The 23,280-nt window shown below is 31.3% G+C and overlaps 1 protein-coding gene across 5 annotated transcripts; it reads left to right on the top strand.

The window, feature by feature from the left end:
• Positions 1-2,358: 2,358 nt before the first annotated feature.
• Positions 2,359-22,662, top strand: Cdc42 (Cell division cycle 42). Of its 5 annotated transcripts, none has more exons than XM_076509096.1 (5): positions 2,359-2,449; positions 11,771-11,923; positions 12,624-12,806; positions 15,321-15,518; positions 20,560-22,662. In XM_076509096.1, the coding sequence occupies exons 2-5, from the start codon at positions 11,819-11,821 to the stop codon at positions 20,647-20,649; spliced, it is 576 nt and encodes a 191-aa protein (XP_076365211.1). In that variant the 5' UTR covers positions 2,359-2,449; positions 11,771-11,818; the 3' UTR covers positions 20,650-22,662. The 5 variants fall into 5 exon arrangements, with proteins under 5 accessions (XP_076365211.1, XP_076365214.1, XP_076365209.1 ...); XM_076509099.1 differs by having other exon boundaries at positions 2,374-2,434; XM_076509094.1 differs by having other exon boundaries at positions 2,375-2,609.
• Positions 22,663-23,280: the final 618 nt, after the last annotated feature.

Raw genomic sequence — 23,280 nt, 5'->3', positions numbered from 1 at the left:
CACGAACCCAGGCTTTGATTGTCACAACTTCTCATTATTTCTACACGGATGAAAAAAATGTTGATACTTCTTGCCGTAATTTATAACAAGGTGATATATACGTGTATCTCAAAGACTCACAAAAAAACGACGTTTCATGACCCACCATCTGAGTAACATCACTAGAGAATGGAGTTCATTGAATGTTTTTAATTACTTTTGTAGGCTTGTGCTGTGTTCTAGGCTTAATACATTACATATTTCAACATAATTTGAAAGTGATATGTGTTTATATTAGATAGTGTTTTCTGCCTCTTGAATAAAAACTAATAATTAATTTATAAAATTACATTAAGTATACGATTTTACATATATATACTTCATTGTCCAAAAAAAGTAAATAATGAATATTCAACCCCATTAATTATTTACAAAAAAAAAAAAAATTATTATGTTGATACCAAGTGGAGTATGTATATTCTAAAATGGTATGTAACCATGCCTTTGTTCTCAAATTCTTGAGGAAAGGGTGTTTGTAACACCATATGACACCCACAATTCTTCCGCTACAGTTCTGCGCCTTAACTACAAAAATCTGTTAGGCTTACAATATTTCGAGGCGGAAGAAACGCAAAACTCGAAGACGCTGTGGGAAAATAAATATACACATGAAACGAAATACCTTTACCAGATGGTTAAGGCGCTCGACTCGTAATCTGAGTATCACGGGTTCGAATTCTCGTCACACTAAACATATTCGCTCTTTCAGCCGTGGGGACGTTATAATGGGAGGTCAATCCCACTATTCGTTGGTAAAAGAGTTGGCGGTGGGTGGTGATGACTAGCTGCCTTCTATCTAATCTTACACTGCTAAATTAGGTACGGGTAGCGCAGATAACCCGGATATAGGTTTGCGCGAATTTCAAAAGAAACCAAACCAAAACCTCTTCACCAAATATTAAAAAGAAAAAATAACTGTATAAGGTAGTTAGTAAATAATTATATAATTAATTTTTTTTGTCAATATATTTCTATTTTTGATGTTCAAGAATTAATACATTTTGTCTTTAATATACCCACAGTGTATCTGAGTTTATCTAATATTCTAGCTAAAATACTGTGCTTTAAGTGGTTTAAATGGAAAGGATAGAAGCGGAGGCGTTATGCATATTTCAGATATTAGGTGGTCAGTTAAATGCCTTTTGCGTAATAACATGGGCACAAAACTCACAGTTATAAAAATTTGAACAACATACACTTGTTGTAGATTATCAAGAATTGTTCCAAGTAGATAATTCGTCAAAAGCTTTAGTTGTTTTGCTTTCGGGCTGTTTTCGTGTGCCTACACAGATTTAAAACGTTTACCCATTCTTAAATTACGAGAACATTTCGATACAAAAAGTGAATTAAGTCACTGAACAGCATCTCAGAGTAAAATATATTAACTTAATAGAATAAACCTACAAACATAAAAGTTTGACAACAAAACCTTTTTTGTCGTTATTCTCAAAACAACACACGGGATGTTTCGTGCTGTACCTCACACAGGTATTAAAACCTGATTTTTAGCATTATAAGCCCACAATCTTACTGCTGAATCACTGGGAGTAGTAAAAACAACTCAATTTCAACCATTATAGTAACGATGTACTGTAATTAAAAAATGACTGCATAATTAATTAGTCTGATAATATAGATTGTATAAGCATAAAAATAAATGTGAAATTCAGTTATGAAAATACAAACGAGAAATATCTCCCGCGCTGTATTCATATAATTTTAGATTTTAGTATTGAAGTATAGGGTAAATTAAAGTGAATAAAGGTAATACTTATATAAAAGGGTTCTCATGCATTATTACTTTCAGCCTATAGACCTGAAAATTCTCAAGGAGAAAGTATTACAGGCTCTGTTTTTTGTGAATCTGATAACAGTTACTTTTTGTTATTGTAGAGTTTTTATTTTAGTTTTTTTAAATTACTGACTGAAACAGGTTTTTTTATAAACTCATGACTTAATGCTTTAATTTCTATTTAATATGGTGTATATATTATTGAGAGCCTCCTTCGGGTACAGCGGTAAGCCTTCGGATTTACAACACTAAAATCAGGGCTCGATTCCCCTCGGTTCCTACAGCAAATAGCCTGATGTGGCTTTGCTTTTGGAAAACACCAAAACATCAAAATATTATCGAAATTCGTTCTATAAATCTCCATGCTGTATTTTTATTGCACAATTCTTTGAGATTTAAGCGTAAAGCGTAAATTAAGCATAAATAACATGCCATATATTTCACGATTCAAGTTCACATTAATTACAATTATAACGTCTCGAGCATTTTTAATTCATATATATAAATGTATCATAATTACAAATTTTCGGAAACGGAAGTGTGATGTCAGCACACGGCATGTCAACGCCCAGTGTTGAGAATATCTGGAGTGTTCTGAATAAGGTGACCATCGTACTGGTACGAAGAGTTATTGGCTTAAATTTATGTTTCTGAAACGATTTAAAGGAATTTTAAACGTTTATCGTAAATATTGTAGAGGTTGAAGAGAAAGGAAAGGAAAGAAAACACTGTTGTACTGAAGTACTGCTGCTTTTGGTGTGACTGTATCTTTGTAATTGTAAGTTGCGATACAACGTTATGCGTTGAGTCAAATATAATCAGGTGTAAGCTTGATGTCAGCATTGAGAAAATGGCGACCAACGTTAAGTCCCTGATTTAGCCTAACCTGCTTTGTCTTACGCGTAACTATCTTTAATGATTGAAGATTGTAGTATTATATAAAAATATACAATTTATAAAAAAGTGTAAGTTTTTATAGGCTATATTTTATTTGTAAGTAATTAAAGTATTTTATTTCTTTACCTTCATATTTAATTTAAGTTTGACTTTAGGCTTAGTTTGTAACTTTGGATAGTAGATGTTATTTCTTAACATTTCAACGTTTTCGCTCAAAATTGTTTATACGATTTTTCTATTTATTTTAAATAGTTTAAATAAGGTTAAAAGAATTGAAAAGTACGTTTTAACTATTAATTCGTTGTTAATAGTACTGAAACTTTAAACCTAAATTTACATCACAAGGAAAAAAGCCAAGTTCTAGGTGTAGTAAAATACTTGAACGTAATTAAACAGTTAAGTAACGTAGCGTCAATTCTAAACGCTAGCAACCTTCCCTAACATACAGTACTTTTACAATTAATAATTAAGTTTAACAAGATTGAATGAATGTGATAACGTAAAAAAGTTTAAATGTATCTCAATCAGTATCAAACTTTAAAAAATCCATGCAAATAAAATATACGAGATTCTATTGATTATTCTTTAGGAATTAAAAAATTAATTTAATAGATTCAATTTTTTTGAACTGTCAGAAAAACGGTTGATATATATCTTAAAAGAATATAAGATGCAATTTATTACAGGTATTAATTACTGTGTTTAGATGTGTCTTATTTAAAGTTGGTCCTGAAATTACATTGAAAATTTATTTTAAAAATGTCATAAATCAGATCTGTTGATACTGTTGTAATGCTTTAAGGAACTGTTAAAATAATATTTGCTCTTATCATGACAATAAATTTTCACAAATATAAATAAATGTTTAATTTGTTTTTTAAATTAGCAATCATCCATATTGGTGTATGGTCAAATTTGAATGTAATATTTTCATTCACAGAGATTTTATTCTAAAAAATATAAATTCTAATGCAAATCTGAAACTATTTAAAGTAATATACTTGCATAAAGAGTGCAGATAGTGTGAAACAAATTAAATTTTTATCCAGATACTACCAATTGTTCTTTCAATTATATGAAAAAGATAAAACTTGCTACATTTTTCTTTTGTTTGTAATACAATGATGTTTAAGAATATTTTGATTCATTACTTAAATATTTTTTGAATTAAATAGTAGTTTACAATGTAAGTTGTTCTTACCCCAAGACTATTCCGTAGCACATTAGCTCCAGGAATAGCACATTTACTATAAAATATAATTCAAAACCAAACTAAATGAGTTAGGAAATAATGAGGAGAAACAAATTACTGATATTTCTAAACACTGTTTTAGCTGAAGAAAAAAATAAATACATGATTGTTTTCTTAATTAACATAAATATTTATAAGGAACATTTTTCATGTTTGGTACAACAAATATCCAAAACCACAGAAACAAAGGGTGAATTATCCAGTGGAGATGATTCAAGCCTCCTGTTAGTTCCCTCCATTCCAAATGAGAATTTAAGCAGCATTGTCATTACATTTAAACTACTATTATTAGACTAGGTTTTCTTATTACTTATTAGGTTTTAAACTTTGTAATTCTGAAAACATGTGAATGTAAGCAGAGGAGAATGACCACATTATGTATGGCATATTAACTGCCAACAAGAACTTTCACCTTGTTCCAAGGGCTTGTTAAGGCAGCTGGGATGTGAAAGACAGAATAGTGGTCTAGATACTATGTATGTATATGTGTATTTTATTTTTCATGAACGTCAACTGTTTTGGTTTGAATCAGACTGAACAAGTGAATTTCAATCATTGTAAGATAATTCACAAGGGAGTAGCCCAGAAGTTGATAGTGGATGATGCTGGCATTTTGCTGTCACCATGATCAGACATTCAAAATTTTGGCTGATGGCACATAGTTTCATTCCCAAAACAAACTTTCCTGTTTTTTTTTTTGTTTCATTTCTTAATGGTTTGCAAACTTTGTAAGATAAAGCTATATTCCACTTAGGTAACATTATTTTAGTACATTTTAAAATGTATTGAAAATTTGTTTTAAACTGTAGTTTGAATTGTAATTTTGATTTCTTGAAGAATATCTAAATACTAGATTTTGATTTTGTTATATACACATTCTTAAATGAAATGAAGGTTTAATCATTCTCCATGGTAGGTTACAGTGCACTTGAGGAGCTGAGTAGCTATAGATAGAAGTTCTGACATAGTTGTAAACATGCTTACACACCTGAAAAAAATACTGGACTCTTGAATAACATGTTTAGTCTGTACAGTATTTTTGCGACTAATTACTGATAAAGGACTAAGTCATTGTTCATAAATGTTCATCACATGAGCTTAATGTGCAGCTTTAGAATCTCTTATCCCATATCCTATTGCACATGTTCTTTGTGTTTGGGTGTTAGGTGGCTGGCACTGTTGGTTTACAATTTACTGTTTGCATGTTAACCTGAAACAACGGTGCATCAAAAAATAACTGTTTTTATGCAATGTATATATGTAAAAAAAAAAAAAATGTTATGGTTGAAAAATTCAAATTTTTAAAAAGTTATCTTTAAAGCCTAGTTCAACCACTGATGTTGTTTCAATAGTTAGAAACAAAGTATAGTATTCTGCCATAGATAATATCAACTTCAAGTTAAGGATGGTGTGATTACTTAACTTTGATCACAAGTTGATTTGAGGTCCCAACCAATTTAAAAGTTTTTAGCTGCTGTCTGAAATTTTTAATTCTTGATTTATTTTTATTCCAACATGTCATGGATTGAAATTCAACTAGAATCAAAGTACAGTTGCTTGTCCATACCATGAGCTAAGTAGTGTATGTGATAATTTAAAAAATCTATGTGCTATAAAGCACAAAATTTTTCATAAACATACCTGGTACAAAAGTTTACATTCTATATCACTAAGTATTCAAACCAAAGGTATTTTCTTTTGTATGTCAGCTCATCTGAATTATTTCTTCTAATTTTTCTGAAATAGAAGACTGAATTACCAATCTATATATCTTTCAAGGAACAAGTAAATAATCAGATCTCAATACAAATCAAACTATCAGTGTACATGTATGATTATTTATATTCAGCTGCTTTTCCACCCTGTATGATACTTATTCAGGACTGTATGATTATTAAATTTTGGCCAATAAGGCAGGGAAATCTGCTGGTATTGCTTACTTGAGAGAACTCTTGGCCATCTTGCTTCTCAAGCAAATATTGCTCACATTAGTCATTGCAAGTCAAGCAAGTGTGTGCTAGGTTATAATTATAACATTCTGTGGCTTGTTGAGAGCCATATCGTGAAGGGGCATATAGGCTTTGACCTATTTGAGACATAAAGTAGAAACGTTTCCATTGAATGTAAAGGAAATTGACAGGTTACTGGTCTGTAACTCACCAGTTTCCTTAGATGTTTGTTAAAATTAATGTTACAGCATATTTGTTTTATTATTGGTGAAGATTCAGTTTTAACTCAAAATGCTCTAAATAAAGTTTAAAGACAAGTGTCACATTCATTTCCTTTTGTACTTTACCCAGATGTGATAGTATTAGTACTGGCACCACTGTTACTCCAAGCAGAACATAAAATAATCCACATGAAGTACATAGGGGGAGAAAACCCTCAAATTTTCACCCTCCCTCATTATCCAGGACCCTACTATTATTTGGAAGTACATAGTATCTCATATCTCTGGAGCTATATTATCAGTGTGAATCAATTGTGTTTCTTCAGAATATTAAGACTTTTAGCAACTGTCATAAGTATGTTGTACACACAAAAAGTTTAATTATTAATAAATATTTGAAGCTTATACTGAGTGTCTTATTGAAAATTGATTTTCATGTTAGAATAGTTATTTTTACATTTCATTTTTATAACTTCTGAAACTTCCTAAATGAACATCAAAAGTTTTGTCAGTAAAATATTTTCTCTACCATAACATTGTGAAATTTTTGTATAGTGATATAGGAAGTTAAAATATATAAAGAACTGAATAATACTTTGTTTTTTCCTCTTCACTGACTGCAGTATTAATCACAAAGTTCCAAATTAATTATTGTAATAATTGCATCTCTTAACCTTTCCACATATGTTACCTTTCAGTCTTGAGGGCTACCTACAGTAGCTCTCCATAATTTTGTAGGGGTAGATGACTCTTGGGCTACTCTTTACCAATAAATACTGTCATTCATCATGACATTATAATGTCTCCACAGCTGTAAGAATTAGCATGTTCAAGGATATGTTTTGTAGATTGCAGACTGAGTTATGGTGGTGTTGCTTTACATTGTTCTCTCCAGAGCAGAAATTCTTGCATCAAAAGCAAGTTGTAGTGGGTGCCAATTAGAACTAACATAAATCTAAATTTATCACTAAATTTAATTTTTTACAGGACATTCAAGCTTGTAAAATTTAAGATGTTTGTTTTACTGAAGTTTTGTTAGGCTAAGCTGAGAAGTTTTTAATTTTACATTTCAGTTAACTTGGTTTAGTAGTTAACAATAAACTATATGCAAAAAAGTAAAGGTTTATAGTTCTCTCTGCACACTCACATTCTTTTTACACCTGAGTAGAAATTTGATATTTTTTAAGCCTTGTTGAGTTTTGCAGATTTGGCTCTCCAAAAATGAATTTGTATAGCTGCCAACTTTGCATTTTGGAACATGAAAAATATGTCAGTAACAAGAATAGAATGTCCTAAAGGTACAATTTATCTCTATTTTAGCTGTAAGTATTTATAAATATCTTACAGGTACCAGATATGAATGTTGCACATACCAAGTAATTCCACAGACTATCTGTTTACATCACAAAACTAAATGTTAAGGATCTAGTCTTTCTGTTACTGGCTCTAAATGGTCATATAGAGTTGATTAGCAAATCATCTTGACTATTGGGAAGTAGTGTTTCTGTTAATGTCCAGAATTAGATTGAACCTTGCATACTGTCTTTGATGTCAAATAAAATGTCATACACAAAATTTAACTTACCCATGTTATTATAAATATGTGTATATGTCATCTTTAACATATTCATGCTATTTTTATAATTTCAATGTTTGGCACATGAGAACTATGAAGATGGGTATTTTTGCAAGTAGTTTTGTGATTTGGCTTCCTCACAGGTTAAGTAGCATTTAGTTGTACAGGTAATCAAATAAAACCTGAGGGAAGTTAAGTCTTAACCCTTCCATTATGGATGGATGGAATCCAAGTCCATAACTCTGGAAGTATCCGTTAGAGTAATTATATTATGATTTTTGATAATATAGGCATGTTTACAAAGTTTTGATGGTTATTGGAAAACATTATAAGGCTTTTGTATGCAAAATATCAGGTTTTTAACTTAAGAGTTTGTAATTAAAATATCTTTTTTTTTAATGTTGACTGTCAAACATGCAAAGTAATTTTGATATTTTAAAATTAAAAATACTTTTATACAACAAAGAATTTTCAAATTTCACAAGCAAAATCTTCATAACCTCCAAATAACAAGAATTCATGATTATCAAATCTTGTATTTTTGCATATAAAATAAAACCAACAAACCTTGTAGACCTTGGGTGTGTGACCTTATATTTTCAGGATGTGTATGAAGCGTTGTAGTTCCTTGAATGGTAATTAAATTTTAAAACTGTTTCATACTTGAAGAGTACAGGTAACTGAAATGTGTAGAGTGTGGTTGTACGTGTTAAGAAATGATGAAGAGTACAGGTAACTGAAATGTGTAAAGAGTGTGGTTGTACGTGTTAAGAAATGATGAAGAGTACAGGTAACTGAAATGTGTAGAGTGTGGTTGTACGTGTTAAGAAATGATGAAGAGTGCAGGTAACTGAAACATGTAGAGTGTGGTTGTACGTGTTAAGAAATGATGAAGAGTACAGGTAACTGAAATGTGTAAATAGTGTGGTTGTACATGTTAAGAAATGATGAAGAGTACAGGTAACTGAAAATGTAAAGAGTGTGGTTATGCGTGTTAAGAAATGATGAAGAAGTACAGGTAAAGTAAAATGATGTTAAGAAAGGTACAGGTTAACTGAAAAAAGTACAGGTAAGAGTGTAAGAGTGTGGTTGTACGTGTTAAGAAATGATGAAGAGTACAGGTAACTGAAATGTGTAAAGAGTGTGGTTGCAGGTAAACGTGTTAAGAAAATGCGTACAGGTTGAAATGAAAGTGTGGTTGATGTTAAGAAATGAGAAAGAAGTACAGGTAACTGAAATGTGTAAAGAGTGTGGTTGTACATGTTAAGAAATGATGAAGAGTACAGGTAACTGAAATGTGTAAAGAGTGTGGTTGTACGTGTTAAGAAATGATGAAGAGTACAGGTAACTGAAATGTGTAGTGTGGTTGTACGTGTTAAGAAATGATGAAGAGTACAGGTAACTGAAATGGTGTAAGAAGTGTGGTTAATGCGTGTTAAGAAATGATGAAGAGTACAGGTAACTGAAATGTGTAAGTGTGGTTATAAATGTTAAGAAACGATGAAAATTACAGGTAACTGAAATGTAAAGTGTGGTGGTTAAGAAAACGTAAACTGTTAAGAAATGATGAAAGAGTACAGGTAACTGTAAAAGTGTGGTTAAAGAAATGATGAAGAGTACAGGTAACTGAAATGTGTAAGAAAGAAATGATGAAAAGTACAGGTAACTGAAATGTGTAAAAGTGTGGTTATGCGTGTTAAGAAATGATGTAACTGAAATGTGTAAAGAGTGTGGTTGTACGTGTTAAGAAATGATGAAGAGTACAGGTAACTGAAATGTGTAAAGAGTGTGGTTGTACGTGTTAAGAAATGATGAAGAGTACAGGTAACTGAAATGTGTAAAAGTGTGTGGATGTAACGTGTTAAGAAATGATTACAGGTAACGAGTGTGGTTGTCAACGTGTTAAGAAATGATGAAGAGTACAGGTAACTGAAAATGTGATGAAGAAAAAGGTAACTGAAATGTAAAAAAGTGTGGTTATACGTGTTAAGAAATGATGAAAGAGTACAGGTAACTGAAAAGTGTAAGAGTGTGGTTAGTGCGTGTTAAGAAATGATGAAAGAGTAGTGTGGTTTATGCGTGTTAAGGATAACTGAAATGTAAAGTGTGTTGTAACGCGTGTTAAGAAATGATGAAGAGTACAGGTAACTGAAGAGCGTGTAAAGAAAGTGGTGGTTATGCGTGTTAAGAAATGATGAAGAGTACAGGTAACTGAAATGTGTAAGAGTGGTGGTTAATGCGATGTTAAGAAATGATGAAGAGTACAAGTAACTGAAATGTGTAAAGAGTGTGGTTATGCGTGTTAAGAAATGATGAAGAGTACAGGTAACTGAAAAGTGTGTGCAACGTGTTAAGTGTGGTGTATGTAACGTGTTAAGAAATGATGAAGAGTACAGGTAACTGAAATGTGTAGAGATGTGGTTATAACGTGTTAAGAAATGATGAAGAGTACAGGTAACTGAAATGCGCAAAGAGTGTGGTTATGCGATGTTAAGAAATGATGAAGAGTACAGGTAACTGAAATGTGTGTGGTTATGCGTGTTAAGAAATGATGAGTAAGGTAAGTACAGTGTGGTAACATGTTAAGAAATGATGAAAGAGTACAGGTAAGAAAGTGTGGTTATAACGTGTTAAGAAATGATGAAGAGTACAGGTAAGTTAGAAATGGTACTGAAACGTGAAATTGTTAAGAAGTGATGTAAAGAGTGTGGTTAATGTAGAAAATAGTGGTTATGCGTGTTAAGAAATGATGAAGAACAGGTAACTGAAAACGATGAACATGTAACCTGAATGTGTAAAGATGTGGTTATGCGATGTTAAGAAATGATGAGGTGTGGTTATGCGTGTTAAGAAACGATGAAGACAGGTAACTGAAATGTGTAAAGAGTGTGGTTATGCGATGTTAAGAAATGATGATGAAGAGTACAGGTAACTGAAAGTGTAGAGTGTGGTTATGCGTGTTAAGAAATGATGAAAAGTACAGGGTAACTGAAGTTAACGTGTAAGAGTGTGGTTGCGTGCGTGTTAAGAAATGATAAGAAATGATGAAGAGTACAGGTAACTGAAATGTGTAGAGTGTGGTTGTACGTGTTAAGAAATGATGAAGAGTACAGGTAACTGAAATGTGTAAAGAGTGGTTGTACGTGTTAAGAAATGATGAAGAGTACAGGTAACTGAAACGTGTAGAGTGTGGTTGTACGTGTTAAGAAATGATGAAGAGTACAGGTAACTGAACTGTGTAGAGTGTGGTTGTACATGTTAAGAAATGATGAAGAGTACAGGTAACTGAAACGTGTAAGAGTGTGGTTGTACGTGTTAAGAAATGATGAAGAGTACAGGTAACTGAAATGTGTAGAGTGTGGTTGTACGTGTTAAGAAATGACTCTTCTCATTACAGTTTATAATCTTTAATTTATCTAAAGTTTGTATTCAAATTATATCAAATAGTGTTTAACTTTTGTGTATTTAATGTTATTTAATGGCATTTGTACCATTTCAATTTCTAATTCCCCAGTCTCACTTTTTATGTATAGTTTCTTTTCAGTATATGCTTTAAGCAATATTATTTATCCATCAATTTTTTGTTTCAATACCTACTAGTACTGTCTGTAGCATTGTTTTAATGATAAGTCAAACTTTCATACCAGAAAAACTACAAGTATTCCGTAACTAGCATCATTTAAAAATGGTGATGGAATTAGTTGTATGGTAATTGGAGATTAGGTTTTGAAACAGATTAACTTTGAAGTGATATTAATTGTGGTAAGCAAAAGAGCTCTAAGATAATTTGTTCCTCTCTGTTAAAATTAGGTATGGATACACATGTACAATAAAGCACCTCAAGAAAAAAGAAATTGTAACCTAGACCACAGGGTATTAAGTCTATTGGCATTACCAAATGAGAATCAACTGAGAAGCCTGTTGCAAATTAGTGAACTTTTTTTTTTCATAAACTCTGAACATTTGTGTAAGATATACTTTTTTAGTAAACGTGATAAAAGATCATTAGGCTTAGTTGTTCATTTTATGTATTTTATATCTTAGGTATCAGCGTGGGACTAGAAAGGTCCTTGGCGCATCAAATCTTAAAACATGCAAACCATCAAGTGTGTCGTTGTTGGTGACGGTGCAGTGGGTAAAACCTGTTTGTTGATATCTTACACAACCAACAAGTTTCCGTCAGAATATGTACCAACTGTAAGTTTCTTTTTGTGGTGCAAACCTTTTTTTGTAAAATTTATCAGTATCATTGAAAATGATCTCAGATTAGTCTTTTAATTGTACATGTGGACATCACCGAGTCATAATGTAGAAACATGAATAGTTAAGGAAAATTGTCTAGATCAGTGGTTTCAAAAGAACAGCCTACAGGGAAGGTTCCAGCTCATCTGCGAGGTAGTTAAAAAGTAAATGGTTTTAGTTCATAACTGTTGAAGCATTTTGTTTTACTATGTAATTTAAAATAATCTGTAAAGAGTAACTGTGGAATGTTGAGATTGAAACCAACTTTTGTGTAGTCGTAAAAAGGTCCAGAATATAGCATGGTATTGTACAAGAGTGAATATCTTCAGTTGAATTGTCCTAGTAAAACAAACTGTAGGTTGCTGTACATCTAAATTAAAACACTTTCAGAATTTGCCATGTTTTACACAGATATATCTTCAAATCTTAACTGAATTCTCAGTTTTCATTCTTCGTATTTTTACTCCACAAATGATTCATTGTGAAGCATGTGGAATCTTTCTGTATCAGTGTGAAACTTGTTGAATTATAATGCTTATTTTACTTCTGTGCTCATAAACAAATCTTTTGTGAGTTGGGTGTTAATTATCTAAAAGGTTTTAATGAGATATATGATTTATGTTTAGACTTTATACTCTCATTCTTTTATATGCAGGTATTTGATAACTATGCAGTCACCGTGATGATAGGGGGAGAACCATACACTCTTGGTTTATTTGATACTGCTGGCCAAGAAGACTATGATCGGCTGCGTCCTCTGAGCTATCCACAAACAGATGTATTTCTTGTTTGTTTCTCTGTTGTATCTCCTTCATCTTTTGAAAATGTTAAAGAAAAGGTAAAAAATAATTACTGCTTGTGATATTAAGTATGTTTGGAATTCCATGCACTTCAAGTGTTTCATTAAAATTATTTTTGTGGAATACACTATATAGTTTTACAATTATTGTGGGGTGTTCAGTTAAAATGTATTGAACTTTATTTTTTACATTTCTGTTTGGTTTGTAATCCCCCTTTGCTCAGCAATATATTGATTAAAATGTATTATGTTACAGTTTGAGATTTTGTGGTGGTGTTTGAAATTCTGGTGTATTTGTGAAGGCTAAGTTTTTTATTTCTTAACAATAAAAAGAAATTTGACTTCTCGGTTTTCACTGTTATATGTCAATTGACACTTTGCTCCAACTTGTTAATTTTAGATATTTCGAACCCTCTCTGAGTTTCTGAATTTAACATACGTCATATTTATAATTTAGATATTGCTAAAACACAACCTAAGGATGGTTTGTATGGGTATTAACACTTCTACTGATAAAGCTGTCCTGAGATACAATCTAAACTTAGTTTGGGAGTCTTTTAATTTACTCAAAAATAGCCATCTTGCATGTCATATCCTCCTATCACATGCTATTAAAAATATTAAATGTGAAATTATCCTAGTTTTAGAATATTTTATTTGTTGTGCATCTAATTATTTTGTTCTCTAAGTTGCAGTTTAATAAATAAAAATTCTTTAAAGTACTTGGTGTCCTTTCCAAAACGTAGGCTTCTTTTGAGACTTTGACTGTAAAGAATATAAATACTGAATTTATCTTTTATGTATTATTGTAAAAGTAACTGCAGTGAAAAACTTAAATACACACATACTGTTCGACATCTTGTAAGTGTAGCATGTTGCAGTTTGAATGTGCTGAAAACTATTCATACACATACTGTTCGACATATTGTAAGTGTAGCATGTTGCAGTTTGAATGTGCTGAAAACTATTCATACACACACTTACTGTTCGACATATTGTAAGTGTAGCATGTTGCAGTTTGAATGTGCTGAAAACTATTCATACACACACCATTTGACATCTTGTAAGTGTAGCATGTTGCAGTTTGCATGTGCTGAAAACTATTCATACACACACTTACTGTTCGACATCTTGTAAGTGTAGCATGTTGCAATTTGCATGTGCTGAAAACTATTCATACACACACTGTTCGACATCTTGTAAGTGTAGCATGTTGCAGTTTGAATGTGCTGAAAACTATTCATACACACACTTACTGTTCGACATCTTGTAAGTGTAGCATGTTGCAGTTTGAATGTGCTGAAAACTATTCATACACACACTTACTGTTCGACATCTTGTAAGTGTAGCATGTTGCAGTTTGAATGTGCTGAAAACTATTCATACACACACTTACTGTTCGACATCTTGTAAGTGTAGCATGTTGCAGTTTGAATGTGCTGAAAACTATTCATACACACACTTACTGTTCGACATCTTGTAAGTGTAGCATGTTGCAGTTTGAATGTGCTGAAAACTATTCATACACACACTTACTGTTCGACATCTTGTAAGTGTAGCATGTTGCAGTTTGAATGTGCTGAAAACTATTCATACACACACTTACTGTTCGACATCTTGTAAGTGTAGCATGTTGCAGTTTGAATGTGCTGAAAACTATTCATACACACACTTACTGTTCAACATCTTGTAAGTGTAGCATGTTGCAGTTTGAATGTGCTGAAAACTATTCATACACACACTTACTGTTCGACATCTTGTAAGTATAGCATGTTGCAGTTTGAATGTGCTGAAAACTATTCATACACACACTTACTGTTTGACATCTTGTAAGTGTAGCATGTTACAGTTTGAATGTGCTGAAAACTATTCATACAAAGCTTCTGTAATGTGATAAACTGCTCTTTTTTACAGTGACTGAGAATAGTGTGTGTTTGTTACAATGTGCAATCATTCGTGAAAGCAAAATGAGTAACTTAGATTTATTTCAAATATTTTTGTTGTGTGGCTTTAAAAGCCATATTGCATAAGCCTGTTAGGGTGGAAAAGGTAAGACACAATATAGTTGTGCTGAAAAAGAAAGTCTTAGAATTGTTTGAGACCCTAGGGGTTATGGAAATAGAATTTAAAGAGTGTATGGTGGGAAAAAAAGGTATTTTTTCATTTTTAACATAAAAACCACTTTGCACTCAGGCTGACTCAGTGGAGATTTTAAAAATAAATTAAATTTTCAATAAAAATAGTTTATTAAAACGTATATTTTATATACAAACAAGTGTATAATGTTTACTAAAACCAATCCAAATTTCACAAAGATAAATCTATAGTAGATAGTTTCATGGTTATGCAATAGTTACAAAGTGGGTTAAAATGACCAAGCCCATATACAAAATTAAAGTTCTGTTAAAGCTACTGTTTCTAAGCATTTTATGATAAATACCAGTAAATAATTGAGTTTAGCAGTGTCATTCAAAATTAATTATTGTGGGGTTTTCAATTTTTTTGAGATCTCTTTTATGTGTATGAAGATTTTTTTAAAATTCTTCTTCCTAGTGGGTTCCTGAGATAACACACCACTGTCAGAAGACACCATTCTTGTTGGTTGGTACACAGATAGACTTACGTGATGATGCTGCAACTATTGAAAAACTGGCTAAGAATAAACAAAAACCGATCACATATGAACAAGGAGAAAAGCTGGCCAAAGAACTTAAGGCTGTCAAATATGTCGAATGCTCTGCTTTGACACAAGTATGTTTATTTTTACAGCTTCTTCAGCAATGTACTAAGCTTTGTCTGGTTTAAGTATTTCAGAATAATCTTAAAATATTTCACTGCACTTGTTTTTCACTATAAAATTGTTACTTCAGTTAGAATTATCACATTTAACAAGTTTATAAATATGTGATATACACAGACAATTGAAAAGAATTGTAGAAACTGTGAGGAAAATGGAGTATGACAGGCTAATACTATGATAATGCTATCCTATTATAGTATGGAAATTAACTGCACTAAAGTACAAGCACATGTTGATAGTAAACTTGTAATTGGTTGTCATTTAGCTAATAAGAGTGCCATGCAAACATAAGTTCTTTAAAAGAACGTGGAGGTTTCCTGCATCTCAAGTATGTAAACATCAAATTTTGAGTTTGTCAAATATCCTTGATGCAAACATTTCTGCAAGGTTTTTGTTTCAATATGAGTATACAAGACTGAAGAGTGTGTGTGAAACTGGCACTGTTCTTAGTACAAGTTGCTAAAATAAAAAAATTCTAAAGAATTTCAGTGTATTCTTTAGGTGATAGAAGTTAGTCACTTAGATATTTCATATGACCTTGTTGTAAATACAGACTTGAATGTTTATGTTGAGAACATTATTTTATACTTTAGCATAAAGTTGTTCTAATGAACTGTTAATTGATTAGAAAAAAATCGGGATAACGAATCCAAAATAACCAAAAGATTGAAGTATGTTTCAGACAACAAACAGTGGAATGATCAAACCTATAGACGTGCTTTAAAAACAAACTTAAGTTTGAAACACCCAGCAACAACAGTATTGTAGTAATTTTGACAAAATTTCCAGTGAAATAAGGGGTGTGGGAATCAGTACAAGCATCAGTCAAGATCTGTTTTGATATCAGTACAAAAGTGATGGTGCCTTAACTGCTGATAAGTACAGGCATGTTGTGATACATTATACCATTCCAGAATATAACTCAGCATGTGATCCTGAACTTGGAGAGTTTATATAAAACACTCTTGAGAGTAAAGAAGAAAGTGTATAATAGTGTGTTTGTGTGTGTAACAAAGAGCTTCTGTAAAAATTATTGTGTAAGATGTATAACAATTTTTGTCTTTTTCATACATTTCAATTTTAGATATGTTTGTTTGGATTGATTACTGAAAATTATTCTAGTGAGCTACATGATGATAGTCTGTAGTTAATTTCAAGTAATACATTACTTATGATATTGGGAACGTTACCTGTAATCAAACAGGTAAAATTTGGATTGACTATGCCCATAATTTAAAACAGATATTTGCAGAGGGCTGATTTCATAATGATCTATTCTGTTTGCTTTGGTGTTCTTACTATCAATTAGTGATAATACTGACAATTTTAGTTTTTAGTCGATTTTTATATTTTCCTTCTCAAATTGTTTTAGTTTTAAATGAGATAGAATCTGTTGTAACCATGGCATTTGAAATTGTTTGAGAAAATTAATGACTTTTTTCCCTTTGTTTAATTACATTTTTGTTAACCATCAGTACTGAGCATGTGAGACTTTTACCTGATTATATTTTATTACTCATAAGGATCTTTACCAGCCTTACCCTCAAATTGAAATTGTTTTAGGCATGACTAGAGTAAACTGGGCATGGTCAAATACATTAGTTTAAGGGGGATTGACCTCCTTAATCCAATAATGTAATTGAACTTCAAATCAGTGAAGGTTATGAAGCTATGAACTAAAAGTTTGTATTTGAAGAACTGTGCTATAGCTAAAGATGTGAGAACATTGAAATATCAGAATTACTATGTTTATTACATTACTTAAAATAGCTCCCAAGTGTTATGATCAGTACACTTTAAGTTATGGAAACCTTTTGAGTCAAGTACCAGTTTTGGAAGAAAAAAATTGTCCATAATATTCTAGTTTGGTGATATGATACCAGATAAGGTTATAATTCTAACTTGAGCAAGAGTAAACATCTTTTACAAGTTAAGGTAGAAGAAACAGCTCCTTTTAATGGTGCATTCATCATTTATCTTGAACATTCTTTGCAGTAATTCCTTAAAGTATAATATTTTGATCAAGGCGAACTAGCTACATAGATTAGAACCTCAAATTAATCCAAAAATATAGCTAATTTAGCATACTGTTCTTATTTTGTGTCACTAAAGTGCACTGATTCATATTTTTAGTGCTTTTATTGTTGGGAATGTCTAAAACCACACACTTGACTGTTTTTTTGGACTGCTAACATAATTTAAGTTCATCTTCTCCCTTCTTCCCAACCAGGAAATCTGATGGGATAAATTGTTTACATTGGAAAATAAGTGAAATAAGAAAGCTTTACATTTAGATAATTCTGTATTCTTATTCATGTTTCAAGCTTTGTGAATTATGAAGAAATACAGATGTGCATTATTGTCTTTACCCTCTACTGTTGAAAATGATTGATTCTGTATTTCAATGAACTTGCACAGTTCTTGAGAAGAATTACAAGTGCAGTTCAGCTGCTTACAGTGATTGGTTTGAATAAATTTTCTAATCAGTGAAAAATACTTGCATGTGTATTTAAACAGTAATTACTTTTGCAAATATTTTTTAACTTAAGTTTAAATTTGTTACATAAATATAAAGTTAATTTATATAAACAGAGTAGTTTGTAATAATTTTTTCCTTTTCTGTTTGTTCTGTTCAGCCAGGCTGACCATTCTTGTTCAAGTGTACATGTTATAGAGTACCTTTTTTTTTTACCTTCTAAGTTTTACCGCACTGAATATTCAAACACGACTCAATGTTACTATTCCATTTGTTTGTACAGGACATGAGTCCATCTTACTTCCAGATTAACTAAACTCTTTGTATTTAATCTGTACATTAATAAATATTCCACAGTTGCATTATACTTCATCAGTATAATGTTTTTTTAAAACCAGCATAGAGAATCATCTAAGTTTTCAGGTGTTAAATGTTGCATAAAAATTTAGGCTTAGTGATGTTAGGTGATATAGCCACCTTAACCTGTCCAGTGCCGTGGACGAGATAACTCGTCCAAGCCGATCGGTAACACAGTGCCATGGACAAGTTAATTCGTTCTCAATAATACCTAACTTTAACGCTAGATGTCAGCATCATACATGCATTTGACCTACTTACAAATTGTTTAACTTTTGATCTAAAATGGCGTCACGAAAAAAGTTACAAAATGCAGAAGCATTAGAGTTGTATTGTAGCAGCTGAAATACATGGCAGTCAACAGGTTAAGAGTAGGTGGATTGTACATAATATAATTCTCCAGTGTGTGAATTAAAATACTGTATTCTCAAATTAAAATTAGTTAAAGTAATTCTTGGTGACAAGAAACCCACTTGAAGTCAAAATGTATCTCAGAAAGACTGGTGTGGGTATTAACACTTTTTACTAATAAAGCAACATTTCAACCTGAAGATGACTTAGGAAGGTTGAAACATTGAGATAAAAAATTATTTAAAATTTAATGATCTAAAATCATGGTTGCCACTGATTTCATATAGAAACAGGCAAATGATTGTAAAGGTATTAATTTTATAAAATAACTGAAGTAAGAACAAGTGGTTGTTAGATATTAAATGTTTTTACTTCACTGCAGTAAATATTTGAAGTTTCCAATCCATTTCTGTATACTTGTATATTATAATATTTAAAGTAAACTGTTCAGCAATGTAACTCTTAGATTTAAGAAGATTAGAGATTATTTTTAGGAACCTCTAGTTATTTTGAATCAAAGTTTTAACTAAAATTTACTAGTAGATTTGTGAAGCACAGTAATACATACCAGTTTAGCAATTACATACTTGATAAAATGTGCCTTTAAGTTACAAATGAATACACACAAACACAACTTGTGAATCTTTTTAGATATTCTCACATGTTAAATTATGAGTTTATTTTGAAAACCATGATTCTGAGAGGCTGTCTACATTGGACAATTGGCTGTTCAGTTAATTGTGAATATAGTTTATTTCTTGTTCAATGAGTAAATGTGCTATTATTTCAGTGCAAATGAATTGATTTATTAAAGTATTCAATACTGATATGGTTGAGATATTGCATTCTGTTTCTTTTTTGCCTGTTGCAACACTTGATGCAACAAATTTGTGAGGAAATTATGTGAAATCACAGGTTGTATGCGAGATGCTTATCAAACCTTGGCTGTAGTTTGATTTTTGTTTTAAGACTTGCATGTTGTTAGGGGCCTTGTAACAAAGTCATGGATGTACATGGGTACATAAACAGTTTAGAAAAAATATTTTAAATATGTTAGGGTTTAGAAATTTAAATTACTGCCTGAAAAAGTGTGAAAGTAAAGAGAAATGTGGGTAAAATTGTGAAGCAAGTGCATGGATAATTTTAACAGAAAACTTGTACTGTAGTGTACAGCTGTCATTTTTTGCAGAATTTTTGCACAAACAATATTTTAAACATAATTGTTTGACATTTATACAAGTGGTTGAAATGTTTTCATTCAGTTGCCTAAATATTTACATCATTCATAATGTTATAATGTTTCCAAGATGTGATATGTTATTTCCTTAACAGCATATTAAATACTTTATCTGTTGTGTATTTGCTTAGCTTGTTAATTTAAAATTACAGATGTACAAAATCTGAAATCTTTCTCATATTCTGAGTTAAGACTTCTGTGTTTTAAAGCAAAAGGAATCATTGAGGTCTTTATTGGAATTTAAGTTTCATAATTTGTAACAGGCAATTAAACAAGTGAATAGTTTTGGTATTACTTGTGGATTAAAGAAATATCGAACCTTTTAGTTTTCTTAAACATAAATCTTATTAAAGTGTATACTTTGTCTTCACTGTGTATAATCAGTGTTTTATATGGAAATCATTGATGTGCCTTTTATATTATATGGAACTTTACAAGGAAATGATTGATGACAGGTATTTCACAAATTAGGTTTTGTTTGGTGTTTCAAGGTGTAGAAAAATGTATGTTTCTGGTAGGATACTTAACAGTATTTATGAGGTAAAAGTTATTTTTGTTTACTGTTTTACAGAAGGGGCTGAAAAACGTGTTTGATGAAGCAATCCTGGCTGCTCTGGAACCTCCAGAGCAGAAGCCAAAACGAAGGTGTATCTTATTATAAGCTCAGTTATAAACTGAGGTGCTGCAGTGTAACACTCACCTTTCGGCAGTCAGTGAAGTCTTGTTAATCAGTACAATAAATTGGAAGTTATCGAAAAACTGCGGTTAGGGACTGGAACTTGTTTGTTCATTTTCACTGAATCAAAACTTACTGTGAATCACTGTAGCATGAATCAGAGTCAGCAGTCTTCTAATGGTTTAAAATGTGGGTCCAGTATACCTCCCAAGTGAAAAACTAGTAAAGATTAAAGTGTATGCTTTTTAAAGACCTTTTTTTTTTTTTGACATTATATGTGTTCTCAAGTAAGCTTGTTGTATTTTCAAATTTATTATAATTACAGAACAGCCACAGTTACTTGACTTGTGACTGAAAAATTGTTTGCTTCATACATTTGTTTATAAGAGTAGTAGTCGAAAACTGAATTAGCACTGTGAAAGTAATGCATATAAGTAGAAACTGCTTTTTTCTTATATATGCAAACCAGAGTATGTAATGGAAATATTTATTCTTACATTACAAAATATTACAAGTAGCCTTTTTTTATTACTTTTTTCAACTAAGTACTGGAATGTAATTATGCAGATGTGTAACTTTACTACAGTAACAATTATATAGTTTTACTGTTCATCGTGGCTTTAACTTTAATAAAAGTGAACAGGACCTTTGCTGCTTCAGTTTTAACAACTTAGTTCATACTAAATTTGTCCATTTTCAAGTATACTACACACTTCTATCACTCACTGAAATTTGCTTCCTTGAATGGATACTGAATATTTTAAAACGATTTTGGTATAAAACAAAATAATTACTAGTCAGAGGAATTGAACAACTTTCTCTGTAATGAAAATAGAACAGTTTATATTTGTGTGGAATGCTGCTTGCTTTGAATAAATTAGAAGAGGAACTCTACTATACTTGGTTAACAGTTAAAAGTTACTTAAGAAGTGCAGCCTTTTCCCCTTCTACAGTTGTAATAACTCCCTCAGCAAGCTGTACCATCAAGATCAGATGAAATTTATGTCGGTGTGACAGAACAGCTGCAGGGTTTCAAACAGTAACCTGACTTGGATACATGCTACTGTGTTATATGTCATATTATGTTAATGTTCTAAATCTGATAAAGGGAAGGCAGTTGCTAGTAGTTGGTCTTTTAATTAAGACTTGTAAAAAGTACTACAGTTCTTCAGAGTGCATTCCCTCTATTATTTTTTACAAATACAAATTACCAGTGGATTGTCTTTGGTGGTGAACTAAATATTTGCCTTGTAGTATTGTAGGCCAAGGTATGCACTCCTGTTAGACAAGTGTCACATATTACATAATCTTTGATAAAGTATGACGAAGCATGTCACACCAGTTAGCGTAAGTGCAAAGTATTTGTACTTCTGTTGTATTTGACTCCTTCGATTTCCTTTCTTATTGATTAATGTATGGTAATTAAAGTTCTGATATTTTGTGTTTTGTACAAATTTGTTTTGTTAGGATATATGCCTTTTTGTTTTTCCTTTTTGCTGTTGGATTAAAATCTAAAATTACATTTTAGCATTGTCATTTAGTGTTACTAAACCCATTCAGTCAGGAATATTTTTTGAGAAAACATGAAACCTTAGTATACCTTGTGTACAAAATAAGGTTCTCTAATAAAAAAATAAAAAAAAAAGTGGAAAAGAAATTGAAGTGTGTTTGTTTACTTGTATGAAAAATGTAATAAGAGGCTCCATTGATGATGTTTAATACTTGGACATTTTTCAAGTGGTGGGATTTTTTAAGTGGTTAACTTTTGCTAGTGATCTTGGTAGTTTTAATTTTGTAAATTAATATGGCATGGAATTTCCTTCTGAAAAAAATATTGTAATTTTTCTCTTTGAATCTGTTTATTTCCATGTGTTCATTGTAACATATGCTTCAAAGCTGATTCATAAAGTGTATTTAACTTTTTCTTTCATACAAGTATTTTGTTCCAGAAATCTAGTGTCTGTATTTCTGCCTGAAAATTAAAATGTGTAAACCTCAGTCATTGATGAATTTCTTTTAACATTCACAAACAAAGCTAATGGCAGATGCTCTGTGGTATACAGAGGAATTCTGTTTTCTTGTGTTCTTTCTGTTGAACAGATATTCTGTACACTAATAAATATATCGTGTAACAAACTTCTTGATGTAAAGAGTCAGTTTTCCACAAATTATAACTAATATAAGATATTAGTTTAAATATGTTCAATGTCAGTGAAGTCCATAATGTTGGTTTTTACTTTTCACATAAAGCTTGTAACTATGACCATGAACGTGGATTTAGCGATTTGTGCAAGATTTTATTTATGTTTTGTAAACTTCTTTTGAATCACATTCTATTTAACTACATAGTCTTGCCAGAATTTTCTGTTAATTAAATAGTTAAGGACTTGGTCTTTTGCTTTCTTAACTTTTTCTTGAATTGGTAACAGTTGGCCATTTAATATATTGAATGTTTCTGGGTTGAAAACGGAGTTTGGTCTAGGCCTAAAAATTAATTTTGGGATGAGTTATTTCAGGTGCTCTACCTTCACTTTGCAGCATTAAGTAAGTTTTATGTGTAAATTTTGAAGTGTTCCTGGTCCATTTAATTATTTTTCTCCAACTTTTGTTTTTATC

Source organism: Tachypleus tridentatus, chromosome 6 (assembly GCF_004210375.1).
Source record: "Tachypleus tridentatus isolate NWPU-2018 chromosome 6, ASM421037v1, whole genome shotgun sequence".
NCBI classification, from domain to species: domain Eukaryota; kingdom Metazoa; phylum Arthropoda; class Merostomata; order Xiphosura; family Limulidae; genus Tachypleus; species Tachypleus tridentatus.
This window is presented reverse-complemented; position numbering and strand designations above follow the sequence as displayed.